Source organism: Andrena cerasifolii, chromosome 6, assembly GCF_050908995.1.
Source record: "Andrena cerasifolii isolate SP2316 chromosome 6, iyAndCera1_principal, whole genome shotgun sequence".
NCBI lineage: Eukaryota > Metazoa > Arthropoda > Insecta > Hymenoptera > Andrenidae > Andrena > Andrena cerasifolii.
This window is the reverse complement of record NC_135123.1, coordinates 503,593-516,834: the sequence shown is the minus strand read 5'-3', so window position 1 is coordinate 516,834 and position 13,242 is coordinate 503,593. Positions and strand designations below refer to the sequence as shown.

The 13,242-nt window shown below is 36.6% G+C and overlaps 1 protein-coding gene across 1 annotated transcript in view; it reads right to left on the bottom strand.

Annotated features, from left to right (window-relative positions):
- Positions 1 to 9,781: 9,781 nt before the first annotated feature.
- Positions 9,782 to 13,242, bottom strand: part of LOC143370500 (uncharacterized) — a 38,903-nt gene continuing 35,442 nt past the window's right edge. The window contains exons 2-3 of the mRNA XM_076815743.1: positions 11,033 to 12,261; positions 9,782 to 10,977 (exon numbers count right to left, since the gene is read on the bottom strand). Of these exons, the coding sequence (XP_076671858.1) occupies positions 11,412 to 12,261 (850 nt within the window). The 3' untranslated portion in view covers positions 9,782 to 10,977; positions 11,033 to 11,411. The remainder of the gene's footprint in view (positions 10,978 to 11,032; positions 12,262 to 13,242) is intronic.

The following is a 13,242-nucleotide window of genomic DNA, read 5'->3' as shown; positions in this document are numbered from 1 at the left end:
AAATAAGTCCATGTGACGTCACGCGTAGGAAATTCTTTGGCAATTGTGGCCTTCAGATGGCGCTGTTGGATGTGTCAGGCGAGCAGCAGGACCTGCCGTCGATCTGCCGTCGATCTGCCGTCGATCTGCCGGCAGGACCTGCCGTCGATCTGCCGTCGATCTGCCGGCAGACCCTGACAAGCAGACCCTGCCGGCAGAACCGTAGCTGGATGCGGACGTAGGCTGCGCCGCAGCTGCCGGCAGATCCTGCCGCCCGATCTGGTTATCAGGGATGACAACTAAGTGGCATCGAAAGGGGTCAGTGCCATCCCAAGAAAATATTTATGAGAAATAGGACACAATAATAATGGTTTCTTCAGTAAGTGTGAGTATCAGTTTTTACATTCAAGTGGTATAAACACAAAAATTATTTTTATTAAATTTATTTATTTTTGCAGATCAAACCAGGGTGTACATATGTACACTGGGCTGAGGAATATTGTTGCAACTACCACAAATGCAGGGTGGAAGAGGTACCCCTTCCATGACGCCGATCGGGCTAGAGAAAAGGTGCTGCAGCAGATTTTCTGTCAGCTGGTGGAGCATAGTTTCTGTACACAGAAAATATAACCTATATGCTTTACCCGATTTCCTAAAGATACTGTTGTGGCGTAATGATAATGTTTCGAAAGGATGATGAAAAGTTCACAAAAGTAGCGTAATAGAACGAAATAGCTGCTAAACATTTATTGTCATATAGCATATACATAGGTTATATTTCCTGTCACTTCGAGGAGGGACCACATAATAATCACGCGTTGGATTCAACGTCAAACACAATTTTATATATGTTTGTTCATAACTGCTTTCTGCATAGGATGTGTATTTCATGTTCTGTTTCAGTATTTTGCTAATTAAAAAATGTCTATCCTAACAAACTTCATTTTCTGGGGACATGCCCTCGTGTATGTTTCCTTTTCACTTATAATTCCTTACTGCCATCGTAGAATATTCTAGCATAAGCACATTTCAAGTAAATGTACAATGAATTTTCTACGTTTGCAGTACCAGCAGACTTTCTGTTTAAAGTTTTACAAGTTCAACGCAACAGCTGACAATTTCTTTCCACATTCAAAATAAAATATGGAAATAGCAAACAGCTCCCTCTCGCGTGCACAGGCAGCCGCGTGTCTATGGGTATTACCATTTCTGTGCACAAAAAACCTGCTGTAATACCGACCTGCCGAATCGGCCAGGTCACGTGACGTGTCTACCCCCTTAATTACTTGAAATGTGCTTATGCTACAATATTCTACGTTAGCAGTAAGGAATTTTAACCCAGATAGCACAGGACGTTTTGAAAACGTACATTTTATGTCTGAACGTCCATGGCTTGATTTGTGAAAATGGACGGTTTTAAAACGTTTCCTGGACGCTTTTTGTACGTTTTTAAAACGTTTCCTGTACGCTTTAGGAACGTCCAGAAAACGTCCAGGAAACGTCCAGAAGACATTTTAAAAACGTATTTTGCAAAAGTTTTCAAAACATCCAGAGTACGCTCTGGTTATGTCCGAAACAGGCGTTCAAAAGAGGCTGTGTGCCATTTGAGAAATGTCGATAGATTAGGATACATTAGTGGAAGGAAACCAAGGATCCACCAAATATGGATAGATCGTACAGGTAAAGCCTAATTAAATCTACATACATATATACATAAATATACACACTGGTACATATAAATATTTATGAACATTTGTTGAAAGAAACAATGGAAAACCAAAAACACAGAAGCATTTGTTTAAATGTTTCTGACCGAATGTTTGCAAACCGGTTTTATACCGTTTTTACATTGTTTTCATACAGTTTTTATACAGCTTTCATAACGTTTTTGTATAGTTTTTGTATATGTGTTTCAGTATTTGCGGTCAATGGTATGTAGTTCTAGGTTAGGGTTTGAATAATTTTTAAATTTTAGGTTAACGTCGTTTATGCCCAATGGACGTTGTATTGCTATTTAGTTGGCCTCGGCAGAAAAGGGAAAGAAGATTTCCATAAATTAAACGTAGCAACGGTTTTAATATGTAACTTTCACCCTCATTTTACTGTTTCCAATATTGATTACTGTAAAATTCAATGTTCTGTATATTCGACCTCGTACTAACATGTTCTTTTATTTATTTTTTATTAATTGAGCGTTTAAAGTCGCATCTACTTCTATGGTCATTAACGACTACATTGGGTGCATAAGATCAATTAGTCATCGTGCGAATTAGTGAAAAGAAAAGGGAGTAGAATAGAAAGGAAAAAAAAAGAAAAATGTTCCTGGGGCTCAGACATCTCAGGTATTGGTAAGCACAGACGCTAAATCAGTTGTCGGATTCCAATGTCTTCAAGGAAGTTGAGCACATTGTTGAAGGTATCCGGATCGGTGAGCATCTGTTTGAGGTCGGTGCCAATTTTATGTTGGTTTCGATTTGCTGAGTACTTGACACATTCGACCAGTATGTGCTGCATGGTGACACGTACTTTGCAGACATCACATTCTGTCGGTTCATTCTGGGTAATGAGGTGGGGGTGGGTCAAGTGAGTGTGACCGATTCTCAACCGAGTGAGTGTCACTTGGTCTTTCCGGTTTTCTAAGCAGATTCCGTTTCTTTCAGGGATATCCTTCCTAATCAGGTGCAGTTTGGTGGTTTTGCCCGTTTTCCATTCTTCATCCCAGAGGGCCTGGACTGCGATACGAATCGGGGTTTTGAGATCATTGTAATGCACAGAGATAGGGATGTCAGGCACTGGTAGTGAGCATGCTGACTTGGCTAGGGAATCAGCCTTTTCGTTTCCTTCAATACCCACATGAGATGGTATCCAAATTAAAATAATCTCTTTGCCCCGATTTTTAAGAATATAGAGGGTCTCTTGCAGTTCTTGGGTAATGTGGTCACTTTTGCTGGAGTCTGTGATTGCGTCAATAGCAGACATAGAGTCAGTGAGAATGGCAAACTGGGAATTGTCATTTTTTTCTATAAATTTCACAGCCTGTAAAATAGCATATAACATGTTCTTGTATCTATTGTAAGTGCATATATTTATCATTATTTCTGAATTAAATAAATTAAATAAATTGTTATCGAGTTTGATCTCATTTTGAAAACCATTTACTTGCTTAAATTTTTATTAAATCGAATCAGCACCGTCGAACGTCCTAAAAACATTTTAAAAACGTCCAGGAAACGTAATGAAAACGTTTTAAGAACGTCCTACAAACCGTCCTGAAAACGTTTTAAAAACGTTGTACAAACCGTCCTGAAAACGTTTTAAAAACGTTGTACAAACCGTCCTGAAAACGTTTTAAAAACGTCCAGAAAACGTTTTGAAAACGTTCTGGTTTCTGAAAATGGATGTTTTTAGGACCTTTTCTGGATGTTTTCAAAACATCCTGAACGTCCGACCTGGACGTTTTTAAAACGTATTTAAAACGGTTTTGTGCTATTTGGGAAGTGAAAAGGGAAAATAGATGAGGGAATGTCCCCAGAAAATGAAATTTGTTAGGTTAGACATTTTTTTACTAGCAAAGCACCGAAACAGAACATGAAATACACTTATTACACGTCCTCTGCAGAAAGCAGTTATCAACAAACATTATATATACAAAATTGTATTGAATGTTGAATTGGGCTAGTGAAAATGCGCAGACTGGATGCGCGTGATTATTATGTGGTCGGCTCCTCGAAGTGACAGAAAATATAACCTAATTGCTATACCCGATTTCCTAAAGATACTGTTGTGACGTAATAATAATATTTTGAAAGGATGATAAAAAGTTCACAAATGTTTCGTAAAAGAACGAAATTTGTTGTCATATACCATATACTTAGGTTATATTTTCTGTCACTTCGAGGAGCCAACCACATAATAATCACGCGCATCCAGCCTGCGCATTTTCAGTAGCGGATTTCATGAACGAATTCTGACCTGGAATAATTATGAAACACAATGTTTACGGGGTTTCTTACTATTTTATGATGCTTCAATTCCTTTAATGTTCCGTTCCATATAACCGTTGGCTATTAACAAATAATATAAAAAAGGTACTCAGAAATATTGGGATGGCTTAGTGCACACATATTGTATGTCTACTTTTTATGAAATTTGAGTTTTTATATGCAAGAAATAGTGCTTGACTGTTTATGCTGCATAAAAATTACATTTTTATCTTTTTTATAAATTCATAAAAAATTATATTTTTGTTTATTGTATGTCCCTGAATTTATTCTGCTGAGTGCACAAATGTTGTGTGTCCATGCCAGAGGATGAAAATAGTCTTGGAAAAATGTGACAATAAATAAAAAAATTTTAAAGTCTTCCTATATCTACCGCGAATTACTTGTTTATTCCTGTTACTTTAAAAATAAATATAATATTGAAGTGAGATTATTTCCAGTATTATTCCTTTCATTCATTTTTATATAATATCATTCAGTATAGTATGTCCTCCTCTGTACTTGGTTACAATAGCATGTCCAACTTCCAAGCATTATTGTCGATTTATAAATTATTTGGGGGTAGTAGTCACTCAATATTTTTTATAAACATCCCAAAATCTTTTTAATGAAAGAATTACAAATATGACCATACATATTATTTTGTATTTATCTAATAAGATGTCTCGCGGTTTATTATACGTTGTTTCCTATCTAATTGAAGACATGCTGTAATATACCGACTCCATTGATACAGTTAAATATTTAGTTAAACATAGTGAAGCATTCAGTTCCCTGAATCCCGTGACGTAAGGCTCCTACGTTGTCCTAGCTTCTCTGTTACTGATCCTGATTCACAACTTCACTCCTGCTTTATAAGACTAAGGCCGGTATTCATAGTCGCTACTTATTCTTAAGCAAATGCTTAAGCATTCGGCATCCTTTACTAGCTACTAGGTTAGTAAAGGATGCCGCATGCTTAAGCATTTCTTTAAGAATAAGTAGCGACTATGTATACCGACCTAAAACTCAGAACAATCCGATATGAGTTTAGTTGCAGTTCATTACTAATACATTGCCAAGTTAAATTCCTATTACAGTTCACATCCGATTTAACGTCCTTTATACTTAATCGAATAAAAAAACTGTAATTTGCTCACATTTTGTATAAATTACAGTGCATTTGATTGAGTAAACACTAAGTAACTGAAAATTGAATGTGGTATGTAATTAACGGTTTTCGAAGGTTTGTGGTTAGAACAAATAAACAAGGCGGCGGCTGAAAGAACGATATTTTTTTTTAAGGAACGTGGGGGAAATCACGTTCGATATTACGTATTATTGTGTGTAATTATGCGACCGAGCCAACTCAAAGACGGCAGTGGATGAGTCAAGCCTCAAGGCTCCGTTCATTTCGCTTTGCTTCGTTAGATGGACGTTGTCCCGGTTTATCTCCTGCCAATCCCGAAATAATCTTAGATTCGGTCTCTCCTACTCTTACCTCGGTGTCTATAGTCTGGAGCTGTGCGTTGCCTCTTTCTCGTCTTCGTCTTCAGCATCGTTCGCCCACATTCATACGGCCGATGTTAACGTAACAAAAGGTACATGACAGAATTTTGATGCAATGAATCATACGGATGATTTCTTGTCCCTCCGGCCCTACACAACTTTTTTCGTGACAATGGAATAATCATGCTAAGGCCGTAAATAACCATAATAATGGATTTTTCGTAACTATCATTGCATTACAGTTGCCAGGAACCTGTTCATTTAACAAAACGATTATTCCACTAATTATAAAAGATACAACATTGTTAGTGCATATCAACAAAAATCGCATGAAGGTTCGCGTTCAATCGAACCTCAGGTGGAATAGGAACTACTGAGCAGTGCGACTAGTACTGCATACATGCACTGCTACAGCCTGACTTGGTGTTGAATTAGTAATGTACTGAAATGGAACTTGTATCGGATTGGAACTGATAAGTTCAACTAAAACGCTGCAGTGGGATTTTAAAGTTTTGTAAATCAGGTGCGAGGCTGATAACATAAGAGTAAGGTTTCAGAAGGTTGTCCTCGATGTACAAATCAAGGATGTTCGTGGGACGAAATTATTATTACTATTGCTATTGCTATTGCTATTGCTATTGCTATTGCTATTGCTATTATTCTTAAATGTCTTTATTGCACCATTACAATTACAAATGTAACAATAATGGTGAATAGGCGAGGTTCAGCATAACTGTTGCTCTACAACCTGACTTAAAGAGACGTTTAGGAGAAAAAAAATTTAGATAGGAAGCAAAGATTAACCCTCCGTATCCTGTGCTGAGACAATTTTGACCCACCGGTTGAGAGCCCTAACGCACATGTAGCGTCACGAACGCCAAGTACATGAAACACACCCTGTATATGACTGTCGCTACCGCTATCATTTACTCGTCGCACGGCTCCAACCTAACCTGAAACTTATATCATTAATATCTCATCACGCCTGCAATATTTTCTAAATTTACAGGCATTTTTCTCATGTAAACCGCATATAAGCTTTCGATCAAGACTAAATTCAATAAAATCGGTCCACGCATAACAGAGATATCGTAATATCGTCTCATGGATCAGTCGGAAACGCTGATTTTTCTTCTGACTCTGATTCTTCAAGCCAAATTTTCGTCAACATAATACGTATAGTGCCTCTCCGAGCTATAGTGACTTAGGTGTGAAGTCCCTCAGCGGGGTCTTAACCGACACCCTGCTGGGTATTGGCCGCTAAACGTGCCCCTCTAGTACCTCTTGCAGGACTCTATTTAGAGAAGACCAGGACAAAACCGGGACCCTAACAGAAAATAAAACAGAAATTGAAGATACGGTGTATCATTATTAAAAGACATCAATTAAGCTTTGTTACTGGCTATTAAAAATTGTCTCATATTAAATCCAAATACATTTTAGTAAGGTATATGTACTGCATTAAAACAGTAGTAATATTAATTATTTTATATTAATAACTTATTTTAAATTAAAATCACTGCATATCTTGAAGTCATTTTTTAGGTTTCACCGTGGCAGTCAGAGTGTTCGAATACCGAACTCTCGGAATGGGTATAGCTTGTAGTAGGTATTCACAAATCTCAGTTTATAACACGTCTCCGGTTGTAAGCATACCTAACCCAGGTAAGAGTTGTAAAATGGACATCTGTGTTTTTCTTGCCGTTTTTGCAGGACCAAAAATCGGCATTTTTAGTCAAAGCAAAACTCTCGGACAGAGCAAACGCAGTCACCAGTATTCGTGTATTTATCGACTCGAATACTAACATTTTTCTTAGTGTGTGATTGTGTGTTTGTGAAGTTTTTGAACTGTGTTGCTATATTCAGAGTCTACATCTGTGTATATGTAAAAATGTGTTAAGGTGCAATAAATGTGCAATTAATTCTGTAGAAATCAACTGTTTCGACCAACTCTCCAGCCCGACCGCGTCCCCCGGAATTACCCTAATATGTTGCGACCGTGGGAAATAACATCATCAAGTATGAATTTTCAAGGTGTTAACGAAGAGCTAAAAACAATAAATAATAGCGATAGCGACATCGATAGCGATAGCGATAACAACAGCGATAGCGAGGAAGAGGATCAAGGGAAGAAGAGGTTACACCTGACAGACGATGATCTAAAAATTTGTTTAAATGTATATAAAAATATAAGACGTCTAGACAATCTAGAGGAAACCAAAGCATTAAAAAAAATGGCGGCACTGACAGGTGTTTCGTATTCGAAACTACACAAAATAATTAAAAACGGAATACAGGCAAGAAAAATACGCTCAGATGCTGGAAAATTGGTATCATTAAAAGTTGCTATGTGACATAACTTTAGGATATATACCATCTGAAAAAATTTTAAGAATGTACCTGAAAAAAATGGGATTCAAATTCCAAGTTATTGATAAACGCGTGTCAATCATGGAAAGTGAATGAATTGTCAGATGGAGGCTGTACTATTTAGATGTCATAAAATCATACTGGAATGGCGGTAAAACAATTTATTACCTTGACGAGACGTGGTATGATACCCACGACACGGCAAAAAAAGGGTGGTCGGGTAATAGTGAAAAATGTGTTGTCCGTATGCCACCAAATAAAAGGCAGCGATTGGTAATTTTGCACTGTGGAAGTGAAGATGGGTGGGTGCATGGTGCCCTGAAACTGTGTGGCAAAATATTGAAAATTGTAACATAGATTACCATAAGAACATGGACTCCGCGGTTTTTGAAAAGTGGTTTGAGAAACAACTAATTCCAAATTTAAAACCAAGTAGTGCGATTATAATAGACAATGCACCATATCATTCCCGAATTTATGAAAAAATCCCTAACACTAGCAGCACAAAGTTGGAAATACAAAACTTTCTACATACACATGACTTATACTACGAAGAAACGTACACAAAAAAGGAATTACTAGAAATTTTGAAAACAAAAACATTTAATAAAACATATGTAATAGATGAAATTGCAAAGGCATATGGACACACCGTTTTGAGGCTGCCGCCATACTTTTGTATATTCAACCCAATTGAAATAATATGGGGAAAACTAAAAAAAAATGTTAGGCGGCACAATAAATTTCCAAAATTCGACAACAGAGTTATAGAACTGATACAGCAAAAAGTGAACAATATTGAAGCAGTGCATTGGAAAAGAGCCATTAATAAAGTTATAAGAATTGAAGACGAATATGTTCAACGAAATTTGTAGTACAATTTTACAAATTTTATAATAAATAGTGACGATGATACTGAAGAAGAAGAAGAAGAAGGAGAAGACGAAGAAGAGCAAGGAGGAGAAGAAGTTTAACGTATCGTATAAGAAAATATTAAATGGTAAATTTTAATTAATTCCTACATAATTATTATATTGATTCATAAATTCTCCACTACTGTTCTAATACAGTACATATACCTTACTAAAATGTATTTGGATTTAATACGAGACAATTTTTAATAGCTAGTAGCAAAACTTAATTGATGTCTTTTAATAATGATAAACCGTATCTTCAATTTCTGTTTTATTTCCTGTTAGGAGCCCGGTTTTGTCCTGGTCTTCTCTAAATACAGTCCTGCAAGAGGTGGTAGAGGGGCACGTTTAGCGGCCAGTACCCAGCAGGGTGTCGGTTAAGAACCCGCTGAGGGAATTCACACCTAAGTTACTATAGCTCGGAGAGGCACTATATACGCGTTACACTTACACCTTCAGCCAAAAGAAAGACTAACACATGCCTCTTTCGTCAATTCGTCGACTCTTGGGACCATTCGGCAGGGATCGTCGTCAGTCATTGTACATATATACCTATGTATATACCAAGTGTCAATCCATCATAACCTGTCAAATGTCAAATAAGGTAAGTTGTCCAAATTTGAAATGTCACGAGTTTTTTACTCTACATAGGAGACTGAATTATTGTCTCAATTAACAAGGTAAGTCGCCAAAACTGTTTTAATAGATTTCTTATGTAGAGTTGCAGACTTGGAAGCCGTCCGGAGAAGGTTCAACAGAGAAGCATCTTGTTTCGCACAAGTTTCTGGAAATTTGTCAAATAAGGTAAATCGACAAAATTTGTCAAAAGACATAGCATTAAGAATTATTAAGAAAATAGATTATATGGTGGACTGCTTGCAATGTAGAGCAAGTCACATTAGTGAAGAAAGTACGCTGAAACGCATCTCCCTTGATAGTTTTCAATCTTTTGTGAAAGATATTCGTAATAGTTTAAAATCCACAGTAGTTTCCACGCTATTCATTAATTTAATTAGTTTCCCATTAACAATATTTATTTCCATGCACCAATAAACATACTAAATTTTCGTATTCCAACACCAATAAATGGTTCGTTAAAAATATTGGATCACTTCGTTCATTTTCGCTGAATGCAACAAGACTTTCTGCCATATGCTCTCACCTCCTTTGGATTCATTTTGTAGTTTCTACACTTACTATAGCAAAGGGCCACTCTTTTTCTATATAAGTTCTACATTATGTTGTAACTAAAATGTGGATTTTACATATTTTCATATAATCGAAGCAGAGGATGATAAAGTGTGATCTGTGTCAGAAAAAAAATTATTGTGACATAGTATTATATTAATTAAATGATTTTATTCAGCTTCGATCCTCTGTTTGCTTCTTGTATGTTTGGTTTCATATCTAAAAAAAAATTTAAACCAATTCCACCAATCCGATAGTCTTGAAGCTTTGCAGGCATGCGTAGTTTGGATGACAATACAATATATTTAAACAAAAGAATATCCATTATAAACACTACAATATGTGTGAAATCTCCACAAAAAAATTACGCCAAGTACATGAAAAAGTCGAGGACAAAAAAGAGTATCACAAAAAGTAGAAGGTAATAATAATTACAATATAAAAAAAAGATGTGAAATCAAAATCAGCTGCAAGTACATATTAATCATACATTCCATTATTCATAACGCGGACATTTTAATCCTATCAAAAAGAATCCCATTTAAAAACATTGTCCAAAAATAATATCTTTACAAAACTAATCATATACAACTATGGCACCAATTATCACAATGGCTAGTTATACAAAGAAAAAAATGTATTAAATAATATTAAGCAGATATATTTTTATACAAATAAATATTTTAATACGAATAAATATTTTATTCAAAATACAGTGCCACCTTCTCCACTCACATAAAGCCTGAGAATGTTATCGTTAGACGTCAAGGACTTAGTAACTTTATCAAATATCCGCTTCTGTTCATGGTGCAATTCCGAAATCATTTCTTGAAGATCACCACAGTCAAATTTGTTTCCTGCGTCTTTAAAATCTTTTATGGCACCAACAGTTTCAACGGGGACACACTCTAATGGGTGATTGTATTGGTCATTTTCTTCTTGTTCTACAGTATTCAACATATTCTATTCAATTTCTTCCTATATATAATCAGGCGCTTCTTGAATATCCGTTATTCGTTCGTGATACTGAACTGCTTCTGTCAATTGTGAAGGAAATTCAAACGTGTCGCATTTCTAATTTCGGCAACTTACCTTGTGTTTGAGACTGCATTTTGGTTGCAATTCACTGGTACAACCATACATATTTGTAAAAACACATTTATAACTTGGTTATAACTTGACGGTAAGCTGTCAAAATTTGGAGTAGATTGCATAGTGGAGATAGCAATTTACGAACGAAACATGTGTTGGTTTTTTTTTGGCTGAAGGTGTGTGTGTAACGCGTATACGTATTATGTTGACGAAAAATTTGACTGGAGAAGAAGAATCAGAATCATGAGAAAAATCTGACCGGTTCTGACAGATACATGACATGATATTACGATATGTCTGTCATGCGTGGACCGATTTTTTTTAATTTGGTCTTATTCAAAAGCTTATATGTGGTTTACATCAGAAAATACCATTAAATTTAGGAAATATTGCAGGCGTGATGAGATATTAATGAAATAAGTTTCAGGTTAGGTTGGAATAGCCCGACGACGAGTAAATGATAGCGGTAGCGACAGTCGCCATATACAGGGTGTCGAACATGTACTTGGCGTCGAGACACTACCGCGTCTCTAGATCCACTGTCCGCCATCATTGTTGTGGCAACAGCGGCGCGGTTAATATCCATAGTGGTATCACTCTTCCGAAGACAGGATATGCGCTCTGTGTATTTGCACATTTTGCACTCTACATAATACACATTTTCTAATCCATTCCGTTGACATCTAACTATTTCAAAATGTTTGATACCACAGCCAGTATTCGAATGTTTTTCAAGATTTTTTATTTGTTCGAAATCACGCGGAAAATCAACGAAGTCTATTCCTTCTAAAACTGGGTTTTTCGGCTGTTCTGATTCTGCATTCTCCACCACCCAGTAATCGGCATTACTTCCAACATCTTCATTCGTTTCTTCGTTGATGTCTGTTACAGAAGGTATCTCATCGCTAACTGGCAGCTCATTATCTTCCGGCACCGATTTCAGTACTTCTTCGTCTTTGTCGAAATTTACTTCTTCTATAATTTCTTCTTCGTCCGTATCGAAATATACTTCTTCCACAATTTCTTCTTTGTCAGTATCGAAATATACTTCTTCTATAATTTCTTCGATAATTGGGACATCTTCAAAATTTCCTGCGTCTTCTTCGTATATTCTGTCCGTAGGAAAATTATCCGCAGCAGATGTATTTGGAAGTGTTTCGTACGAGGTACCTGCTGCTGCCACGGCACCCTGATTTACCGTGAGGCACGCTACGTTCTTCAATCGTTGCCTGCACGTAAAGAGTCAATAATCAGTAACACGTGGTACATACATAGAAATAAGAAAAACATACAGCAGAAAAGAAAAGCAAGCATAGTAAAAGAAGATGTGCAGTAAAATCTCTAAAATATAAAATATGCTTTATTTATGAAATTATTATTATTATTATTATTGCATTACTGTGAACACCATTCTATAGTGAACACCATATACCTTGATGATACAAAAAGGGACGTAACGTGATACAAATGTTCCTCTTAGACAACGTGATTCCCTCGCTACGCAAACCGAAGGAAATGCACATTTGGCCCGTTTTCTTTTCACACGCACACATTTGCACAACCGTCTCCGCTACTGGCAAGCGAAGGCAGCCACAAGCAGACATGTCTGCGTTGCGATACGCGGCTGTGTGAGTATACAGGCACGCGTGCACTTGACCGCGTGTGAAAAGAATACTTTTCGCATTTCAATCCTGGGTCATTCCACGCGAATTCGGACACTATTCGGACAACATTTGGGATTTTTGTGAAACTTGGATATGTGTAGTATTTCAAAGGATTTTTCAAAATTTTAAAAATTGTGGAAATTGACTTTCTTTCATTAAATTATAACTGTTGAACTAAGAGACAGATAAGAATGAGCTTTTGGGTGCTCACACTGGGGAAGTAAGAGTACCTAATAAAAATTATGTCACTTAAGAAAAAAACAAATTTTAGACCATTTATGCTGCAATTGTTTTAAACAAACTCAATCTTATACTAACAGGGCATTATTTTCACATTTGAAAAGAATGAGGGTATACCTCTACTTTACGGACACGTTTTTACAAACGCGGACACATAAAAATTTGTCGCATGAAATTTAATTGAATGTGATGCTGCGTCGCCCAATGCCGGCTGGACTGGCTAAGCCGTACGGTACTAGCAGCGGCCAAACGGCTATACCTAATATTGTTATATAGGGTTCTCGCAAATGGTAAGTATTTGAAAAA